Source organism: Triturus cristatus, chromosome 12, assembly GCF_964204655.1.
Source record: "Triturus cristatus chromosome 12, aTriCri1.1, whole genome shotgun sequence".
In the NCBI taxonomy this organism is placed as follows: Eukaryota; Metazoa; Chordata; class Amphibia; order Caudata; family Salamandridae; genus Triturus; species Triturus cristatus.
The window spans coordinates 850,223,805-850,246,596 of NC_140595.1; the positions used below are offsets into that span (position 1 = coordinate 850,223,805).

Sequence of the window (22,792 nt, forward strand, 5' to 3'; positions counted from 1 at the left end):
ATTAAGGCTTTGCTAAAAATCTAACTAGGGCTTGAGTTATGGTGCGCACTTTATGAACAGAAATGCCACTGTTAACTTTCCTTTGATGGCAATTGTGAGTTTATCAATATGTGCCCAGTTCCTAAAGGTCGGCTTAGGTTCCTGTAGTGTCACCTATTGTCAGTCTGGAGCCCATCAATGTGATCAAATTTCCTCTACACTCGTTTGTCTTACCCATAGGGTAAGAGGTCTCGGTTTAATGCCTGCTTCTACATCTCTTAACCTAGTTCTAGTAAGAGGGTTGGGCTAATGGTTCCAGACGGTAATCACAACAAGTCTTTTACAAATCAATTCTCGGTCTTCTTCAGCACCAAGATGTTGGTGTGCCCCTATAATTCTGAACCATAAACAGCTGCTACTCACTCGATTCTTGTAATCCTCCAGGGCTGGGGAAATGAGTTTTCCTTCTGGCCTCCATGCAAAACAGGCTGTAGCCCATGCTTGCTTTATTAGCACTGTATTTGTGTTGGTGATTTGTTTCTGCCATTTAGAATCAGATCTGAGCCTAGTACCTAGAGAGTCTATTTCAGAAACCTCTCTAAATGGCACTTATTCGAATACAACTCATGTTTAGCTGCGTTCTGCGGGTTGTGCCTCATAGTCATGGTTTTTAAGGTGTGTATTAGGAATTGGAATTCCCATTAGCGAGGGCGAAACTAAAAGTGTATCACCAGCAAATGACAAAGTTGGTGTCTTTGAGCTGGAGGATATTATAATACAACTCTCCACAAATGCCAAAACACTGCACACATGATGGTGGCGCCGGCACACAACGCTGTCTGACACCTTCCTCTGCTGGGAATGATCTTGTTGTCTCACAGTTCCAAGACATACATCTTGTAGAAAGATACACACATCATCTTAAAATAACACCTACAAAAGAATATACAAAATCATACTCAAATCATTCAGATTCATCCTACAGCATCTTTTTTAAACAGTTCAAATACAATATAGAAAATCATTCACTAAAATAATTCCAATTTAACATACATTTCAAGCTTCCCTAGCTGCAGTGTCATAATCATTGCTCAACTTATACATAACTAATGCAATGCACTTTGCAGTTCATTTTTCAATATAAAACTCTAAGAAATCCTTAGTTACATCAAAACTCTCGTTTTGAATGGGCTGCATATATCTAGCGATGGCAATAACACTATCAAATAGCTTCATTGTAAACAAAGTGACTGATGCTTCATTCTGTGATCCAACCCACAAATAGAGGGTGTAGTGTCTTCTTTCCATCAGCCAAGAAGAGGGGATAATCTAGCAATAAAGGGGTTACATTAAGCTTCATTTTCAGGTAGCAGGAACAGTAGCTGTAATTTTCCAACACCCTCCACTTGAAGCCACAAATTCTCCAGCCAGCAGCACTAGTACCAATCCGAAGTTCAAGAATGATGTCCCTGGCTTTACTGGAACATGAAATAAATAGAGGAACAAAAGCTCCGTCCCAAGGTACTCTAAGGTTTGACTTACAGAGGTTTTTGTGGCAGAAGCCTGAAGTTTTGAGATTGCTGGGAGCCCCACCAGATTTTCACACTTTCATGGTGGCGCACTGAGACCCAGAGATTAGAAACATTTTTCTGCCTGTCTGCTTAACTCAGGAACGGCTCACTGCTTTATTCAGATGGTCTCTTTTTCACCTCCTCATATTTTCTCTGCTGTGAGATACCACCTCTAGCTAGGCCAGGTAGCTACAAATGTCCTGAAGAAGACAAATCATAATTCCTATTTTGCAGGGTCAAAACATTGACTTAATATCAAACTAATGTTCATTTATTGGGAGGACTATAAGTCGCGAGTGGTTACGTGACTTTATATTCCCATGTATGCAATTAATTTCCTAATAAGTGATTATTCTGTTTTCTTTTGTTTTTTATGTGTTGTGCACTGTATATATATTCATTCACATCCTCTCAGTTGATCACCTTTGTCCTGTGCCGTCACATGTAGCACCTTGAAGCTTGTTGGAATCGTTATAAGCGCAGTCTTGAATATGATTAATCTAATCATTACATTTTGAATTTCCTTGCATATTTTCTGGTCAAATTATGTGTGTGTAGGAATTCTTTTTTCCACATATTCTATATTTTTTCTGAATAATTGGCTTTGGAACAGTCTATATGATAATGACTTTATTACCCTAGTTCCATTGGAATATATGGTTTTCCCCATATGTTTTATTGCTCCATAAAGTTGAGCAGAAATTAACAAATAATCCAATGGGATTTTCTTCTTTCTCTTCCCTTATTCCCTTTTCCTGTTTTCTTTATTTCCCCTTTCGCTTTCCTTTATTTCCTCTTCCTCTTTTCCTTATTCGCCCTATCTCTTTCCCATATTTCTACTTTCTCTTTCCCATATTTCTACTTCCTCTTTCCCTTATTTCCCCTTTCTTTTTTTGTTTCATCTTCCTGTTTCTCTTATTCCCCCTTTTTTCTTTCCCTTATTCTCCCTTTCTCCCTTTCTCTTTCCCTTATTCCTACTTCCTCTTTACCTTATGTCCTCTTCTTGTTTCCAATAATTTCCTTTTTTCTTTCCCCTATTTCTACTTCTTCTTTCTCTTAGTTCCTCTTCCTGTTTTCCCTTATTCTCCCTTCCTGTTTACCTTATATCTTCTTTCTCTTTCCCTTATTTCCTCTTCCGGTTTCTCCTATTCCCCCTTTTTCTTTCCCTTCTTTCTACTTCCTCATTCCCATAATTTTTACTTCCTCTTTCCCTTATTTCCCCTTCCTCTTTTCCTCATATTTCTACTTCCTCTTTACCTCATTTCTCCTTCCTCTTTTCCTTATTTCCTCCTTCCTTTTTCCCTTATTTCCTCTTCTTCTTTCCCATATTTCCCGTTCGTTATCCTTACGCCTTGTCCTTATTTTCCCTTTTCTCTTTACTTTATTTCCTCTTCTTCTTTACTTTCTTTTCCCTTCCTCTTTTTCTTATTTCCTCTTTCCTTCCCTCTTCTTCTTTCCCATATTGCCCCTACCTCTTTCACTTATTATCTCTTCCTATTTCCTTTATTTCCCCTTTAGATTTTCCCTTATCTCTACTTCCTCTTTCCCTTATTTCTACTTCTTCTTTCTACTTCTTCTTGCCCTCATTCTCCCTTTCTCGTGCCAACATTTCTACTTCTTCTTTCTGATATTTCTACTTACTTTTTCCCTCTTTTTTTATTTCATTTTCCTGTTTCCCTTATTCCCCCTTTTCTCTTTCCCTTATTTCTTCTTACTGTTTCCTTTATTTCCCCTTTCTCTTTCTCTTTCCCTTATTCTTACTTCTTATTTCCCTTATTTCCTCTTCTTCTTTCCCTTACTTTCCTTTTTTCTTTCCCCTATTTCTACTTTCCCTGTTTCTCTTATTTCCTCTTCCTGTTTTCTTTTTTTTCTCCTTCTCTTTTCCTTATTTCTACTTCTTCTTTTCGTTATTTGTTCTTTTTCCTAATTCTATTTCCTCTTTCTCTTATTTCCTCTTCATCTTTCCTATATTTCTACTTCCTCCTACCCTTATTTCCTCTTTCTTTTATTATTTCCTCTTCATCTTACCCATATTTCTACTTCCTCTTTCTTTTATTTCCCATTTCATTTTCCCTTATTTCCTCTTATTCCCTCCTCTGGTTTCCCTTATTTCCTTTTCCTCTTTTTGCTTATTTCTTCATCTTTTCTTTATTTCTACTTCTTCTTGCTCTTCTTTCCTCTTTCCCATGTTTCTACTTCCTTATTCTCATATTTATATTTCCTCTTCACCTTATTTTCCCTTTCTCTTTCCTTGTTTTCCTTTTCCTGTTTCCCTTATTTCCCCTTTCTCTTATTTCTACTTCTTTTTTCCCATATTTCTACTTCCTCTTTCCTTTTTTCTTTTCCTTGTTCTCTTATTCCCTCTTCCTGTTTCCCTTATTCTACCTTCTTGTTTTCCTTATCACTCCTTTCTCATTGCCTTATTTCTTCTTCGTTTCCCATATTTTAACATCATATTTCCCTTAGTTCCCCTTCCTCTTTTTTATGTCCTTTCCTCTTTCCCTTATATCCCCTTCCTCTTTACCTTATTTCCTAGTCCTGTTTTCATTATTCCTCCTTTCTCTTTTCCTTATTTTTGTTCCTCTTTCCCTTATTTCCTCTCCCTTTTCCCTTATTTCCTTTTCCTCTTTTCCTTATTTCCTCTTCCTCTTTCCTATATTTCTACTTCCTCCTACCCTTATTTCCTCTTTCCCTTATTTCCTCTTCCTCTTTCCCTTATTTCCTCTACCTTGTTCATCTAGGTGATATGAGCACCAATGTGTCAGAGTGTGGAGATCTGGATTTACGCAGAATAATTGTCAGCCATGGCCTATTATCCTTTGCTTCAAAGCTATCCTTGCTGGTTCATTTGGCATCCCCAACCCTTACGTATGGCAGCATGGCTACAAGCCTTGCTGCACTGTCCTATGCCAATTCCCTATGAAAGAGGGCCTATTTGTGTTCAGACATTACGCGGTTGTTCATGGTTGAGTGTGGAAGCTTCATTATACACAAATACTTTGCTTGGTTTATACAGACATGAAATCAAGTTGTTGTAACAGAGGGTAAGGTCTTCACACCATAGACTGTACCTTGTTTGGTGTTAGGTCTTACTTTAGGCTGTCCACACCTGCCAGATAAGTTCATAATGGGGACAATATGTCTCTGGGCCATAATATGTGTGGGAGTAAAGTAACACATACATCAGCCTTTCCAGAGCAGTCGACCAGATCATGTAGCCAATCTTTTCAGCTGGGGTGCCTCTACCTCTCTAGCGTAGCACATGGTAACCCTGTCTCCGCCCTGTAGTATTGCCAGAGCAGTACTTTCACGGAATGCCTGAGGTATTCCATTGCCATAGCCTGCAATATTACAAAGCATTACCTGGTGGGAATGAGGTGGCCACATGCCACACCTCTTGCAGAAGATCCTCTCAGTGGAGTGAATCAACAGGCAAGTCCATAACATATGTAGGAAGCCAGTGTCAGGCCCACAGCAGAGCAAACCAGCTGGGGTATAATATGCATGGGGGATGTCCTTCAGCGGAATGAGTTGGACTTTTCCATTGTAGGAAACATCTTTAATGTAGTACTGCTATTGTTTATCTGTGATATGTCCCAGCTCACATACGCATTTATCATTTATATTAAAATTTGTAGCATCAATCATGTTTATGATATGAGTGTACATAAGTAAAATTTATCTAAAGGGGCTATTGTTTCCTATCACTATAGAAACTAAGGGGCAGATTTACAAGGACTGGTGCATCCCTGCATATCAGCAGGGATGCGCCAGGTAAGATGCGTCACGCAAGTTTACCCTTGCGTCACCACAGATGCGCCGCATTTACTATGCGTTACAACAAACAATTGATGGACGGAATGCTGACAATGCAGACATTCTCCCCCAGTCAAGAGATCTGGGTTAAATCCATCTTTCTTTTGCCCACTACACCACCCCAGTTTAGACATGGCCATATGCAAATCAGTCTTGACCCTGTGCCTCATGGGAACAGTCCAGCCCGAACTGCCAAGCCATGTCTTCCCTGGACCGGAATCAAGCATCCTAGGACCGGTTTCTGGCTATCAGCCGTCATCAGCCAGGATAGCTTGACTCCAGTGGCATAGTGAGCACGGGTCCCACGTCTGGGAATACCCATCCCACTTAGGGCGAAAAGCGTTACAACAAACAATTGATGGACGGAATGCTGACAATGCAGACATTCTCCCCCAGTCAAGAGATCTGGGTTAAATCCATCGTTCTTTTGCCCACTACACCACCCCAGTTTAGACATGGCCATATGCAAATCAGTCTTGACCCTGTGCCTCATGGGAACAGTCCAGCCCGAACTGCCAAGCCATGTCTTCCCTGGACCGGAATCAAGCATCCTAGGACCGGTTTCTGGCTATCAGCCGTCATCAGCCAGGATAGCTTGACTCCAGTGTCGTAGTGAGCACGGGTCCCACGTCTGGGAATACCCATCCCACTTAGGGCGAAAAGCGTTACAACAAACAATTGATGGACGGAATGCTGACAATGCAGACATTCTCCCCCAGTCAAGAGATCTGGGTTAAATCCATCGTTCAAACTGGAATGGCATGGTGAGCAAAAAAACGATGGATTTAGGCCCAGATCTCTGTACTGGGGTGAATGTATGACATTGTTCTGCATTCTGTCCATCAATTGTTGTTTTTGCATTTGTCACCCCGAGTGGGAAGGGTATGCTCAGACGTGAGTCCCTTGCTCTCCATGCCACTGGAATCAAGCTATCCTGGCTGACGAGGGCTGAAAGCCCGAAACCGGTCCTAGGATGCTTGTTTCCAGTCCAGGGAGGACCTGGCTTGGCAATTCGGGCTGGACTGTTCCCATGGGGCACAGGGTCAAGACTGATTTGCATATGGCTGGATTCAAACTGGAATGGCATGGTGAGCAAAAAATTGATGGATTTAGGCCCAGATCTCTGTACTGGGGTGAATGTATGACATTGTTCTGCCTTCTGTCCATCAATTGTTGTTTTTGCATTTGTCACCCCGAGTGGGAAGGGTATGCTCAGACGTGAGTCCCTTGCTCGCCATGCCACTGGAATCAAGCTATCCTGGCTGACGAGGGCTGAAAGCCCGAAACCGGTCCTAGGATGCTTGTTTCCAGTCCAGGGAGGACCTGGCTTGGCAATTCGGGCTGGACTGTTCCCATGGGGCACAGGGTCAAGACTGATTTGCATATGGCTGGGTTCAAACTGGAATGGCATGGTGAGCAAAAAAACAATGGATTTAGGCCCAGATCTCTGTACTGGGGTGAATGTATGACATTGTTCTGCATTCTGTCCATCAATTGTTGTTTTTGCATTTGTCACCCCGAGTGGGAAGGGTATGCTCAGACGTGACTCCCTTGCTCTCCATGCCACTTGAATCATGCTATCCTGGCTGACGAGGGCTGAAAGCCCGAAACCGGTCCTAGGATGCTTGTTTCCAGTCCAGGGAGGACCTGGCTTGGCAATTCGGGCTGGACTGTTCCCATGGGGCACAGGGTCAAGACTGATTTGCATATGGCTGGGTTCAAACTGGAATGGCATGGTGAGCAAAAAAACGATGGATTTAGGCCCAGATCTCTGTACTGGGGTGAATGTATGACATTGTTCTGCATTCTGTCCATCAATTGTTGTTTTTGCATTTGTCACCCCGAGTGGGAAGGGTATGCTCAGACGTGAGTCCCTTGCTCTCCATGCCACTGGAATCAAGCTATCCTGGCTGATGAGGGCTGAAAGGCCGAAACCGGTCCTAGGATGCTTGTTTCCAGTCCAGGGAGGACCTGGCTTGGCAATTCGGGCTGGACTGTTCCCATGGGGCACAGGGTCAAGACTGATTTGCATATGGCTGGGTTCAAACTGGAATGGCATGGTGAGCAAAAAAACGATGGATTTAGGCCCAGATCTCTGTACTGGGGTGAATGTATGACATTGTTCTGCATTCTGTCCATCAATTGTTGTTTTTGCATTTGTCACCCCGAGTGGGAAGGGTATGCTCAGACGTGAGTCCCTTGCTCTCCATGCCACTGGAATCAAGCTATCCTGGCTGACGAGGGCTGAAAGCCCGAAACCGGTCCTAGGATGCTTGTTTCCAGTCCAGGGAGGACCTGGCTTGGCAATTCGGGCTGGACTGTTCCCATGGGGCACAGGGTCAAGACTGATTTGCATATGGCTGGGTTCAAACTGGAATGGCATGGTGAGCAAAAAAACGATGGATTTAGGCCCAGATCTCTGTACTGGGGTGAATGTATGACATTGTTCTGCATTCTGTCCATCAATTGTTGTTTTTGCATTTACTATGCGGCACATCGTGGCGCAAAGATAAACAGATGCGTGATGCATCTGTTGGGAAAAGGGCGGCACATTGCTGGAGTCGTGTCGCAAGCGCAACACAACTCCAGAAATACTCAGGGGCTGCCCATACCTAACATGCTGCGTCATGCCTTACGCCTGCTTCAGGCAGGCGCAGGGTTTTGACACAACAGCATCGGAAAAGTGACTCAGTGAAATCTTGTAGATTTCACTGCATCACTTTTCTGAGGCTTTTCCCGATGGAACGCCCACCCTGCATACATTAAACCTGACGCAGGTTTAATGTAGCGCAGGGCTTTACAACGTGGCACATCTCCCTAGATGCGTCACGTTGTAAATAAGGCGCAACATGGAGCATGGTTTACGCCGCCGCTGCGTCACAAAAGTGATGCAACAGCGGCGTAAAAGTGTCGCAAGGGGCTTGTAAATCTGCACCCAAATTTCACTCAGGTGGTGCAGTCATGAGCTTTGATATATGTCTTTTAAGAAGTGGCAAAGATGCTGGAATGTTAATATGTTCATGGAGGTAGAGTCAGAAATCACTTAAAAATTAAACCAGCCCAGTGTCCCCAACTCGATAGCGCACAATTGTCTCACCACGCCACTCTTGCTTCTCATAGCTAATTTGGGGTTTTGTAACAAGGGGAGCTGGGGTGAGTAGTATGCCTGGCCATATGTGTAATTACTCTGGAGTAATTAGAGTAATTCTGTAGTTCTGCATTACTCTTGTGACATGGAGTTACCGATTGTAATGCTATGAAGTCACAGAACGTAAACAATTCTCCCGTAGGGCAAAAGTGCACTGCATGAAGCACTGAAACAATGTGAGAGAATGAATGCTTGTCTTATGGTGGACATGATCAGAACGCACAGCGGTCAATTCGAGAATGCGAGCAGCAGTACTTTAATGTGGGCTGTCGCCGATCAACATTTCTAGTACATTTTTTACTCAAGTGGCCACAAAATCAACCTTTGTCGAGTTGATATTTTAACGAAATGGAACAAGGTATTATTCAGCACAAATTACCTTTTTTTATTTTTAAACAGGAAGGAAGTGCTCTAGAGACTTGGAGGGTAATGTACATACAGTAGCAACTTCCTCTTCCTGTCCTGAAGGCTCCTCCCTCTGCTGTATCCTGCCTGTTGGTCACTTTTGATTTTGATTTTGGAAGGAAAGCATGACTCGCTCTCTTTGTCTTCAATTCCTGCTGTAGCCATACAATGGAAGTTTGACATTTTGGGAGGAATCAAGTAATTTCCATACATCACTTTAGAAAGCTTTTTTTGTTTGACGGAGGGCATGCACCAGTATTTTTTGTTGCTTTTTATTTTTTTTATTTTGTTACTTTGTTGGTGGGTGGCTTGGAAATTGGGCTGGAGGAGGCATAGGGTTAAACATACTTTTTCTTTATTTTCTTGTTTGGGTTTTTTAATTTGACACTGCATTGTTGACTATTTTACTGTGATGTTGTTTTACTGTTTGGGGCCAAGTCAGCTCAACACTGGGCTATGTGTGTATTTTTGGTGTATGTTTCACATTCTCACTGCTGCTGTGCTATCTAGTTTTGAAAAACATTCAGGAGGTTCTGTATGGCTGTGGAATACATGAAAAAAGTAGAGTATTTAATTTTTATCTACATGTGCTTGTTGCAATCTGTTCCCTGGAATGCCAAAAGATGCTTTTTTTCTGAGCGGGAGCAAGGTGTTCCTGGCAGGTCAGGGCACGTCTTCTTTGTTTGTCATGCTTCTCTCTTTGCTGGCCATGCCGCAGTGGCGATTTTGTAGAGTGTGTGTGTGTGTGTGTGTGTGGTCACTGTGGCCATTTTCTTTTTGTTGTCTATGCCTCCTTCTTTGCTAGCCGTGCGAAAACCACCATTTTGCGGCGCCAGTTAGTGTGTGTGCGTTTGGTGGCTATTCTATCTTTTTCCTCCATGCCTCCTTTTTTATCTGCCATGTGGTGGATGAGCTAGCTAACCCCATATTGTGCAGCTAGTGTGTGCTTCAATCCCCTTATAACACTTTTAAAAACTATTTCTTAAATTATTGACAGACGATATCTATAACTCTTTTGTTAATTTTATTATCTTTTTTCATGATATACTTATTCATTTGTGTTTGTGGCTGATTGTTGTAGAGACCTCTTGTTTGGTATTCATTTTTTCCAGTCTATGTTTTTGCTTGCCTCCTATAGTATCCATATAAGCCTTAGGGCGTAGTGGGGCACCAGACATTATTTAATCTATTTTTCCAAGTTTGTCCTGCTCCCTGTCTCCCATTGAGTCTTCATGGGCCACCCTAAGGCCTGGTGGGACAGCAGTAATGATTTAAAATATTTTTTCCAATTTCTTCCACCATCCCCCTGCCTCTCATAGAGTCCTCATGGGCCCTGGTTGGGCTCCAGCAATAATTTAATTAATTGTTTTCCCTGCATCACTTGCAATGGCTCTGAAGGGGCACACACTTATCTTTACTGTGCAATGTTGTTGATGTGTGTTCATGCATGTGTTTAGGCACACTATAGTTGAGCATTTGTGATGATGATGATGACTTCACTTGTGATACATTGTTCTAGATTCTTCCTATTGCCCAAATTTAACTGATTTTTAGCTGCATTGTTTACAGCATAGAAGTCCCTGAAGGAATCAGCTGACACTGACACCCAAGTCCTCCACTGCTAAGTGCTTCTGCTCCCGGTGCTAAGTGCTAACTGCTAGTGCTCAAACGATAGCCCCAAAGAAGGAGGTTCCAGCAAAGAAACTGACCTGTGGAGAAGTGAAGTAGCAGGTTGTCAAAGCCACCACTGGCATCAAGGCCTCATAGTTTTTCTGGAAAAATAAAATACCTGCTGTGGCCTCCTCTGGGTAGACGAGGCCGAGACTCCTGCATCAACGGCACCACCACCACCAAAACCTAAGGCCATTTCTTTCAGCGTTGAAGTGACTGCAGTCATGGAAAGCAGTGAATCTGAATTGGAATTGTCTCAGCCACAAACCAAATCATCACAGGATGCGAGTGGCAGTCAGCAATGGATCTTACAGATATAGGAGCAGAATAGGAGTTTGAGGTTCTGCATGAGCAAGATATTGATGAGAAGACTGTTCTTGCTCCCGCCAGTTTAATGGTCTTTAGCAAGGAAAGTAAAGAGTACTCCCCCATCTTCTCCAAGATCTCCTTCTGATGATCTAGACATTGATTACAGAGTCTGAGAAACAAGGCAAAAGGAAACTCCCTGAAAGCCTTGCAAACAAAGAAGGTGGTGATGATGCCGACGAGCCAGTGATCATCAGTGTGGAGGATGGCACTAAGGAGGTACAGTTCACCTCTATTCAATAGATCCCAGCAACCTGCAGCTGCCACAACCAACACCACAAACACAGTCAAAGCATGCCCTACAGAAAGGCAAACAACAACATAATGAGCTAGCTTTACCTCCAGTTCCTCAGGCTTTGGCATAATAAAAAAGATGTCCACCCTAGTTTGGGACTTCTTTTTGCTTAGCCCACATAAGGATAGCATTGCAATATGCCCTGTTTGGCACAGGAAAGTTCATTGTGATAAGCCAGGTGGGTTCTAATGTACCGGAGATCAACTTTTTCACTTGAAAAAAACAAGATACATTGATGTGGGAAGAGCACGTTGAAAACATAGCTGCTGGTGCTGAACGAAAACCAGCAGCTGAAGTGAAAGAGGAAGGTGATCAGGAGGAGGAAGACAAGGAAGATACTATGAGCATCACACAAAACAGCACTGTACGCCTTCCCATTGTATACAATCCTTACCCGCTGGATACTGCATCTTCCTCTCCAAAGCATCCAGGCAGCCTATATGCTGCTGATACCTTTTGGTCACTTGTGGAAGTAGCACCACAAGAAAAACAGCCTACTATTAATGCTGTGTTTACCACGCTGTCACTGTACCACTGGGACCATGAAAAAGCCAATTTCTACACCTGGTAGCTGGCTTCAAGATTAGCACTTGACCTCCCTTTTTCTTTTGTGGACTGGGTGGGATTCCTAGACCTTGTGGAGGCCCTCTGGCCAAAGCGGAGCTATTTTGCCACAGTGGCTGTGCCAGTGCTGCTTCATGAAGTGCTGCAATTGGTTGACAACGATAGAGTGGGGTTCAGTCCGTCCACCTTATGACAGGCATGTGGATCAGTTGTCAAAGAACAAATTACACGTGCATCACTCTACACTGGGTCTCTTTCCAAGGAGTTGGGCAAAGGCTTGCTTTTGGTCTCAGTGAGAATAAATGTTTTTCAGGGCATGCAACAGTATGCAACAGTTGTAATGTTCACCATACAGCTGCCAACATCTTGATAGAGTTTAATACCAAGGTCTGTATTTAGTTTAAACCCAGAGCAGAGGTCTCACAATTGGATTTGGTACCACTTTCAATGACAGTCATATATTTAAAGCCTTGGTCGATTGTGGATATTTCAGAGTGCTGTGTCAGGTGTATTGCGTCAATCTAATTGTGCAGGACTTTCTACAAAAAGAATATACAGTCAGCAACATACCGGTCACCCGCCAAAGAAAATGCACTAATTTCAGTAATTTATTCAAGGCCTGAAAGCAATTGAGAATCTATCAGCGTATAAACATACCCTGTAAAAGTACTCGTATAGTTGATGTCGGCACATTAGAACTAAGCCTACTACATACTTAAACGCATGTTTGAGCAGTACAGGTCTATCAATTATTATTTTATTCAAAGTAGAGGAATGCAACTTACAAAGCCATGACAATGGATGTGGAAAGGGGTTCCTTATGCAAATGATACTTCCTTTCAACACTATCATACGGGAAGTGAGCAAGAATGATAGTACCATGAGCCAAGCATCCCATTGTTGTATCTGCTACAGGATCTATTGAAAAAGGTGGAACAAATGTTCCCCAGTGTAAATAAAGAAGCAACTTCTTTAGTAGAAAGCTTAATCCTTCACTTGAACACTAAAAGGGATTGTTTCTTCCAAAGACTGCATCTGTGCCACGACATTGGATCCATGATTCAAAAAAGAGCTGACCACTTTCATTCCTTTTAATGAAACAAATGTCTACAAGCCTTGGATCGTCAGTAAAGTGACTGATCTTGAAAAACAACAGCAAATTCCAGGCAGAGGCAGAAGTTCTTAAGTGCAGCCTTCAACCTGTACACAGGGCAGTGCTGTTGGCTTGCAGTCTCTGCAGTAGCAGCAACAATCATTACCAGCTATTCCAAAACCCATAGCGACAACTGCTTCAAGTCCACAGCCAAACTCTGAAAGGAGTTGGTTTTATTCAGCAGGACTTAAGTCAAGTGTAAAGTGGCAGGATCATCAAGTGGCAGCCCTAATTACAGTTCAGAAGGGTATCAGGGTACCTAGACCAAAACCCATTGATCTATGGCAACAGGGCACAGTGGGCGGAGGTCAGTAGGCTTGCAATTAAGTATCTTGAATGTCTGGTAGCCAGTGTTTCCTCGGAGCGTGTTTTCTGTGCAGCTGGACAGCTGGCGCAGTCAGAAGGACCAGTCTCTTACCTCAAAATGTGGACAGACTGGTGATGATTAAAATGAGCAAACGCTTCATTCCAAAGGAATATAGTGCTCCAGAAACAATGGAGGATAACAGTGGCAATGGGTCTGAGATCTCAAGTTTGGTTAGTGATTATCCTCTGGACGACCACCCAAGTTTGAGGGCAAACTCCACTTTCCAGACTAATACAACAGAAGTCACATATAGGGGGACTGCTAAAAAACATATGCTTATATATTCACTGCAAAAAAGCAAAGGTTAAAGGTATGTTAAAATTAGGTGAAAATGTCAGTTAAAAGGAACCAAACCACTGAAATTCACCATTTATGGTTATCTCAAGTTGCCCCTAAAGTAGCAGTAACTTGCGCCCTCGCCATGAACTGCTAATGACCTCACATATTACATCAGTCATGAAATGTTCTATGACATCCTTGATAACATCACTGCAACATCTGAAATGACTTCATTGATGACAACACTTTGCATTGCGTGAGCGCAAGTGCACTGATTATAAGGGTCTCGGAGCAAGTATGTTTCACTCTTCTACCTGGATTACTGTGTGCGCTACTTGGTTGCAGAAGGTACTAGTCCTCCCCTCTCTCCGGGTGCTGTGCCATTAGAGTTGGCATCTTTACTTGTGGTGTTGTTAAAGACCTCTCCTGGGCCAGTATTACAATAAGGGCATACTACCCCTGTTTGCGCCACAGCACACTTTGAAACAGGTGCGACAGGGGAAAACAGGGAAAGTGTGCCCTATTATGGTGAATGCACTGCCCTCAAGGCAGCCGCAAACTTGTGCTGCCCTCAAGACTACGCATTCAAGTGAATTACAGAGCTACTACTTCAAAGCCACTGCGTGTTTAACAGTGTAGCTGGCAGCTGGCAGCAGCCTGAAAGTTCAAGAGAGTAGAGAAATCCCTTTGCAGGCGGGATCACAGAATTACTGCATTTGCCTGCAAGGGGATGTCTGGGTGTCCATGGGACCACCCTTTCCCCCCTCCAAAGGGCTGCCTCCAGGCAGTGCACTGAAAGTGCACCACCTTTTTGTGGTGCACTTTTAGTGCACCCCCCAAAGGTATGTTTGCCTCTGTACCCACATCTATGACATGGCACATAGACTAAGTGTTTCCCTCATTTGCATGGGACCACACCCCCATGCAAATGAGGGGACACCTTCTAATGATAGCGCTGGCGCTACATGTTTGCCAGCTCTATCAGTATTACCGAAGAGGCTGCCCAAGCATCTGCGTCACTTTCTGTAATACAAAGCTGCATACATGCCGTTGCACCCCTGGGGTACTTTCTGTAATACAGCGCCTGGTGTTTAGAAGAAGGATTGGCTCCACTTTCTAAGCTTTGACAACTTGCTCTATTTTTATGTTTCTCTTCCTGGCTTTTATCTGCAACCTAATTCTGGGTACTGTAGCCATGGATTTCTGCCATTGAAATAACTGAATTGAAACTTCTGCAAAATAAAATATTTATAACTGAAAAACCTACGGCTGCAAAAATGGTGTTCTGATGTCATTTAGAAAGATGGCAACCCCAGTGAACCAGGATGTGTGAAAAATGCACAAAGTGTGTGCAATGGAGAGATAATTCAGTCTGGCTCAGACCTGTTGCTGAGTAAAGCCCTTCCAAGACTTCAAGCACGTCCCCTGCTGGACGCTGACAGTAGGGTCCCATCCCAGAGAGACTATCACAGATCAGTTCTCAGCTCCTGTTTAGTGACGGGAGGGGGAGGGGTGTTCACTGTAAGAATGTTGAGTTCTATAATTAGTGTTTGATTGTTTTCTTTGCTGGTGTGACTTGCACAAAATGATTTACAAGCAAATGATGATTTTAAAATACAAATTTGTATTTGCGCTATGTCATACAATACCAGAAACTACTTACAACAAATGTATACACTGCAGGACGTTAAATCTCGAATGCAAATATATGCATGTGTTTTCATGTTCGTAGCAGCTGGTCCCAACAGTTTGCAATGTATGTCATAAAATCTTAGATTGTGGCAGGGTCTTGGTATCAAGGATCAGGTTAATGTTCACGTAGAGCTGCACCGCGAGGTGAACGCACTGAATTCCTTCTTTTTTCTTTCCCAGGACACATCACCTGGAACGACTACAGCAATAATTACAGATTTCAGTACATCTGCAAGAAGGATCTATCATGAGACCAGCTTCATTTCAAATATCAGTGCTGTGAAAGAAGCAGGATGCTTTATTAGTGTTTCTGAGAGCTTTGTAGGTGTGTGTTCACTGCTTAGAGGCTTTGTTCATTTCTAATCAATAATCAACAGGTTGGGACCTTATATGAATCTATTGGAATTAGCATCTGCCCTACCTTGTATGTCCACGCCGAAGCATCCTTGATGTCCTGCTTGCAGTGGTGTCTTTAAATCCATCATTCAGTGGTGCAATAAAGCTTGTTGCAAATGATGTATTCTTATTCCTCAAACATCCTTGATCTATCTTGTTGGTTTATCATGCCACTCAGCACAGCCTGGGGGGTGCACCTTGTCCACGACAGACACAACCACATTTTGTGAAAGAGGTGAGACACAGACAGGCAGCTGTTGAGTGTCTCAGGTGAGACTGCGCTACAGGAGCTGCTGTGATGCGGGTGAAGAGGAAGATGACCTTTTCAGGGCACCATACCTTCTTCAGTGATCTGCTCTTACTCTGTGCTTCCCAACTTCAGGGGAGTGTTCAGTGCCTGCTGTACCTCCTGTGCCTGCTGTACATATGGTGCCTGCTGTACCTGCAGTGCCTGCTGTACATGCTGAGCCTGCTGTGCCTGCAGTGCCTATTAACTCTGCTGTGCCTGCTGTACCTGCTGTGCCTGCTGTACCTGCTCTGCCTGCTGTACCTTCTGCGCCTTCTGTACCTGCTGCACCTCCTCTACCTCATGTACTAGCTGAGCCTGCTGTACCTGCTGAGACTGCAGTACCTCCTGCGCCTGCTGTGCATGCAGCACCTGCTGTACCTCCTGTACCTGCTGAGCGTGCTATGCCTGCTGAGCTTGTTGTGCCTGCTGTGCCTGCTGCTCATGCTGTACCTGCTGTGCTTGGAGTGCCTGTTTACACTGCTGTGCCTGCTGTACCTGCTGTACCTGCTCTGCCTGCTGTACCTGCTGACCCTGCAGTTCCTGCTGTGTCTGCTGTGCCTGCCAAACCTACTGTGCCTGCTGTATTTGATGCACCTGCAGCTACTCCTGTAGCTGCTGTACTTGATATACCTGCTGAGCTCAGCTGTGCCGGCTTTACTTGATATACCTGCTGAGCCCAGCTGTGCCTGCTGTACCTGCTGTGCATGCTGTTTCTGCTCAGTTTCCATTTTCTTTGTTCTTGCTGTACCTGCAGTACCTGCTGTGCATGGTGTGTCTGCTGTACCCACAGTACCTGCTGTGCCGGCTTTACTTGATATACCTGTTGAGCCCAGCTGTGCTTGCTGTACCTGCTGTGCATGCTGTGCCTGCTGTGCTGGCTGTACTTGATATACCTGTTGAACCCAGCTGTGCCTGCTCTACCTGCTGTACCTGCTCTGCATGCTGTGCCTTGTGTGCCTACTGCATCTGCTGTAACTGTTGTGCCTGCTGCACCTGCTGTACCTGCTGTGCCTGCAGTGTCAGTTTACTCTGCTGTGCCTGCTGCACCTGCTGAGCCTGCAGTGCCTGCTGTACCTGCTGAACCTGCAGTGCCTGCTGTGTCTGCTGTGCCTTCTGTACCTTCAGAGTCTGCTGCGCCTGTCCTACCTACTGTGCCTGCTGTCTCTGTTGCACCTGCAGCAAATGCTATGCCTGCTGCACTTGAAATACCTGCTGAGCCTTACTGTTCCTGCTGTAATTGCTGCACCTTTTTTGCCTGCTGTGTCTGCTGTGCATGCTTTGCCTGCTGTTTCTGATCAGCCTACATTGTCTCTGTGCTTTGCTGTACCTGCTGTGCTTGCTGTGTCTGCTGTACATGCTGTGCGTGCTATTTCTACTCAGTCTCCATTGTATCTGTGCTAGCTGCACCTTCAGTACCTGCTGTGCATGGTGTGTCTGCTGTACCTGCAATACCTGCTGTGCATGCTCTGCTTACTGTGTCTGCTGTGCTGGCTGTACTTTTAATACCTGTTGAGCCCAGCTGTGCCTGCTCTACATGCTGTACATGCTGTGCCTGCTGTGCATGCTGTACCTGCTGAGCTTCTGTTTCTGCTCAGTCTCCATTGTCTCTTTGCTTGCTGTACCTGCTGTGCATGCTTTGTCTGCTGTACATGCTGTGCCTGATGTTTCTGCTCAGTCTCCATTGTCTCTGTGCTTGCTGTACCTGATGTACCTGCTGTTCATGCTGTGTTTGCTGTACATGCTGTTCCTGCTGTTTCTGCTCAGTCTCCATTGTATCTGTGCTTGCAGCACCTGCTCTGTATGCTGTGCCACCTGTACCTGCAGTACCTGCTGTGTCTGCTGTGCTTGCTGTGCCTGCTGTTTCTGCTCAGTCTCCATTGTCTCTGTGCTTGGTGTACCTACAGTACCTGCTGTGCACGCTGTGTCTGCTGTGCTTGCTGTGTCGGCTGTACTTGATATACCTGTTGAGCCCAGCTGTGCCTTCTGTACCTGCTGTACCTGTTGAACTTGCTGTGCATGCTGTGCCTGCTCTGCTTGCTGTGTCCGCTGTACTTGATATACCTGCTGAGCCCAGCTGTACCTGCTCTCCCTGCTGTGCTGCCTGTACCTGCTGACAAGTTGCTGCTCCTCTTTGTATGATTGCTCCCTTCAGGAGGTGAGCCAGTCTGCTCCTGAAGATTTGCACCTTGAAGGACACTGGTGGCCGGTACAGGATCCCGAGGCTTGAAATCCCGTTTCCTTCCCTCTGCCCTGGTGGATTTTAGAGAAGACCTCCAGGTCCTGCTGTGACCAGATCTCTTTGCCACTGGATTCAAGCTAGCCTGGCTGATGAGGGCTGTTAGCCCTAAACCGGTCCCAGGATGCTTGTTTACGGTCCAGGGAAGACATGGATTGACAGTTTGGGATGGACTGTTCCCATGAGGCACAGGGTCAAGATTGATTTACATATAGCTGTGTCTGAACTGGGAAGGTGAGGTGAGCTAAAGAACGATGATGGATTCAACCCAGATCTGTGACGGGGGTGAGTGAAAAGTTCCAGCGCTCTGTCCTTGTGTTTGCTTTCTTTGCCCTAAGTTGGCAGGGTATGCCCAGACGTGGGTCCCTTGCTCACTTTGCCACTGGATTCAAGCCAGATTGAATGATGAGGGGTGCTAGCCTGAAACCGGTCCCAGGATGCTTGTTTCTGGTCTGCCTGCAGTGCCACCTGTACCTGCTGTATCTGCTGAGCCTACTGTTTCTGCCCATTCTCCATTGTCTCTATGCTTGCTGTACCTGCTGCACCTGCTGTGCATGCTGTGTCTGCTGTACATGCTGTACCTGCTGTTTCTGCTCAGTCTCCATTGTCTCTGTACTTGCTGTACCTGCAGTACATGCTGTGCTTGCTGTTCCGGATGTACTTGATGTACCTGCTGAGCCCAGTTGTACCTGCTCTACCTGCTGTGCCTGCTCTACCTGCTGGGCTGTCTGTACCTGCTGACAGGTTGCTGCTCCTCCTTGTATGATTGCTCTCTTCAGAAGTTGAGCCAGACTGTTTCTGAAGGTTTGCTCCTTGTGGTAGACTGGTCACCGAGCCAAGATCTCGAAGCTTGAAACCCCGCTCCCTTCCCTGGTGGATTTTAAAAAAGACCTCCAGGTCCTACTGTGACCAGATCTCTGGTATTGCCTGGTGAAGCAGGTTATGTCTGATTGCACAGTGCCTATGGGTGACAGCTCCTCCTGTCTCCTTCAGACACTGCAGCCTGTTGTCCAGCTGCTTGGATGTTTATGGGGATGTGATTGTGCATTTTGACTGCTCCGTTTGCCAGGTGAAGGGATCCTCGGAGCCTTTTCAAAGGGGTAGAACGGGGAGCAGGGGGGCAGTAAAAAATGTTAATTCTATTAAGGAATGCCATATCAACCCCCAAATCTCTGTGATAGGATCTTAATGAGTGTGATACCCATTCAGTGTTTGATATGTCGATGCAGATATCCAGCGTTACCACCATCATCATCGGATATTCTCTACCCGTGAGACATGACCCACCATGGAGCAGGCTCAGCATCGCATCTTCATGGACCGATGGAAGGAAATGTACAGAAGCTGAGCCTCTTCTCCATGCTCATATCCACATTAAAACCTAAATACCAACAGTACATTCAATAGCATCATGTCCCACTACTGAGGACGTTACCGGTTGTTAAACACCCTCTACCCCTCCACTGTCTTTACTACACTTCCCAACGTCTCACTGTTAGTATAAAACAATTTTATTTTCCTATATGGCATTATCATGAATTTGAACAATATTTCAATTCGGTGTCAGCACCTTCTCCAGTGGATGGAAATTTGTTTGTACGTCAGAAGCAATATTGATGTAGAGATTAGTTTATTGTCTGTTTTCAAGATAGTCCAAACAGCTGAATATGCATGATGGCCACAATTGATGTAAATCATCTTTACAGGGTTAGTAGGTGATGACGGGGTGGGGGTAGGAAGGCCTATGGGAGGGGCTTCCCCCTCTCACCACATTGAAGTGGAGATCTGAGCAGTGGGTAAACAGGGAAAACGCTGTCCCTCAGATCGCTGACGTTGAGGAAGGTAGAAATAGAAGAGATGGTAGGAGCATTCTTCTCTGTCCTCTTTCCTTATCCCTGACTCAGTAATACCCGAAGGATCGGAGAGTGAGGCTGGAAGGGAGAGGCTGGGAATAGGGATGGGATTTAAAGAGAGAATATGAGGGAAGGAGTGAGGAAGGAGAGAAATAGTGAGTCACAATAGCCCCTTACATGTACCACAATCCCGGTCTGATGTCAGCAGTGGAAGAATAAATCAACCAATAAAACACCGTGAGAATGAAATGCTTCTTGATGAGAAAATCATGAATGGGGAGGAAATCCATTGAATTACAAAGTTATATCAACATCAAAGCAATCAAATCAAGAGCAAAGGGCTGAACAAATTCACTGGAAACCATAGGTCACCATCAGACAGCTAAAGATGTCTGAAGCCAAGACCTAAAAATACCTGGCACAGAAGAGACACATGCCTGATGTCTTGAGCAGAAAGATGGAGGACCCTGCCGCTCCCCCCTTCCACAGCACCACTGCCAGCTGTAGGTCCATTAATGCTGAGACTAGGGTTGGGTGTAATTGGCTTAATTTGTTCTAGGGTAATTTGCACAAAATTACCCCAATTTGTACATTATTGTGTGAGAAGCATAATCCCGCATTTACCACTACTGTCTCCAAAGTGCCCTGAGGGTGCATTTTGCACAAAGAAACTAGCACTAAATGCTACAGGACACGCAGAGCAGTGACCAGTAGCCACTTGCTCTCTCTTGGTCCATTGGTGCTGTGCTCCTGTGGTAGGATTGCTGCTCCAAGCTACTCTTTATCAATCATGCTGGTGTAATTGTGCAATTTTGGTAATTTCACATCACATGAAAAATGAGTAATTACTTAGTCCAGTTACTTCATCATAGTTAATATTTATATCAGGGATAAATGAGATGGTGTTTGAAGAAAATAGCAAATAAAAAATATTGTGAAAAACAGTATTGTCTCAAGAATCACATGATGTCAAAAATATTGTGGACAGAAATAACAAAGCTTGTATATAATATCATTTTTATGACTTATTTATTATGGTTTTGTAGCATTTAATTTGTGTTGTATGTTGATTTTTGTGTTTATTTTTATTTTGATTTTATATAATGTGCAAATATAAATCTTTTTTAATGTATTAATTAGATTGGGGGTATTTTTAAAATACGTTTGTTTAAATTGTTTCTTACATTTGTTGTGTGAGCAATAGTATGATATTTTAGTAATTATTGATTTCATACTTTTATTTTATGAGAATATATTTGTTATAATTGTTTTTATTTATTTTCAATATTAACATGTCTTTTTTTTTATGTAATATTAATTTTCACTTATTTTTTAATATTTACCTAATTGTTTCAATAATGTTTTTAGATAATTTATTAAACTTATTCAATTTATATTTCTTAAATTTGTGTGGACAGTATTTTAGATATTTGTATTTATTAAAATATTTTGTTGCAAAATTATTATCTTTTAGTGTGCATTCTTTCGTATATTTTGGTAGAAATCTATAAATTACGGTTTGATGTTACATTTTAACCGTACAAGTAGTAATTCATATTATTTTAAATCTTATAATTTTTTTAAATTTTGTATATGAAGTTAATTGGAAAAATAAATTCATATTTAGAAAGATATATTTTAGGTGTACAACAATTTCAAAGTTTTATTTTTATGTTGCAACAATTTAGAACAATTTAGAATTTATAGCGTATTTATTGTTTTTAATCATAAGGTTTCAATATTTTATTAAAAATAAAGATCATTTATATGTTTACTTGGTTGATTTTGCTACTAAGTGTGTTGTAGGAAAAGTTAATTAATTATGCAATTTTTGATAATGTTTAGTTTTAATATTAAGTTTTTTTTCAAATCATGGTTTTAGATAATTGTTTGTTTTATTTAAGTTGTTTTTATTTTGTTTATATATTTAGTTATTCCTTGTGTTTTCAATGTACCGATTTTTATGTGTGATGCAAAATGATTATATATTACGTATCATTAAACCATAAATGTACACACAATAAAAACATTGCAAACCATAGAGTATAACACTCTAAATAAAAACAACTGTCCGCAGAACAGATTAATTGCCACAATTGTACAGATTTAGGATGCACTGATACAGGTACAGTGCTCAAATAATATGATCTGTTGTACAAAAATGGGCTCAGTGACAGTGTAGTATCCCAGATGAAAAACGTGACACAAAAAAAACACACACTAGGAGACAGCGCCGGTCTCACCTATCTAAAATCCATAGGGAGAAGTAATGGATCAATATACTGATAACATAAGTTGTTAAATCTTGCGCAAATCATAACAATTTGTAGGGTATCAGGTAGAAATTTTATCGCTGATACACTCTTGCAGCTCTGCAACTTTTGAACAATCCCCCTTTGGAAAATATCGGCTGATTAAACTAATTTAGCTTAGAGTAAGTTAAATCCTACGGTGATAGCTAGCCATCCCCTAGTGCAAATATGGTTCCGTCCCAGGAACTGATTAGACCATAATAAAATGGTGCATCAAGCGCTTACTCAGGGCCACGGCCTCCCACTCCACTGCCACCCTGGAGAGAAAGGCCTGCTTCGTCCATGCAATATCCATTTTCATGAAACGCTCAAGTTCTAGAAAAAGTTCTGGGTGGCACAGTGCGGAAAGTTTCTTTTGATAAATGAGAGCCATGGAATACGGGACATGTTAGCCAGACAG

General features: G+C 43.3%; 1 protein-coding gene across 1 annotated transcript in view; it reads left to right on the top strand.

Annotated features, from left to right (window-relative positions):
• LOC146783072 (C-type lectin lectoxin-Thr1-like) overlaps positions 1 to 15,654 on the top strand; it is a 113,646-nt gene extending 97,992 nt beyond the window's left edge. The window contains exon 6 of the mRNA XM_085637271.1: positions 15,487 to 15,654. Coding sequence (XP_085493397.1) covers positions 15,487 to 15,557 — 71 coding nt within the window. The 3' untranslated portion in view covers positions 15,558 to 15,654. The remainder of the gene's footprint in view (positions 1 to 15,486) is intronic.
• Positions 15,655 to 22,792: the final 7,138 nt, after the last annotated feature.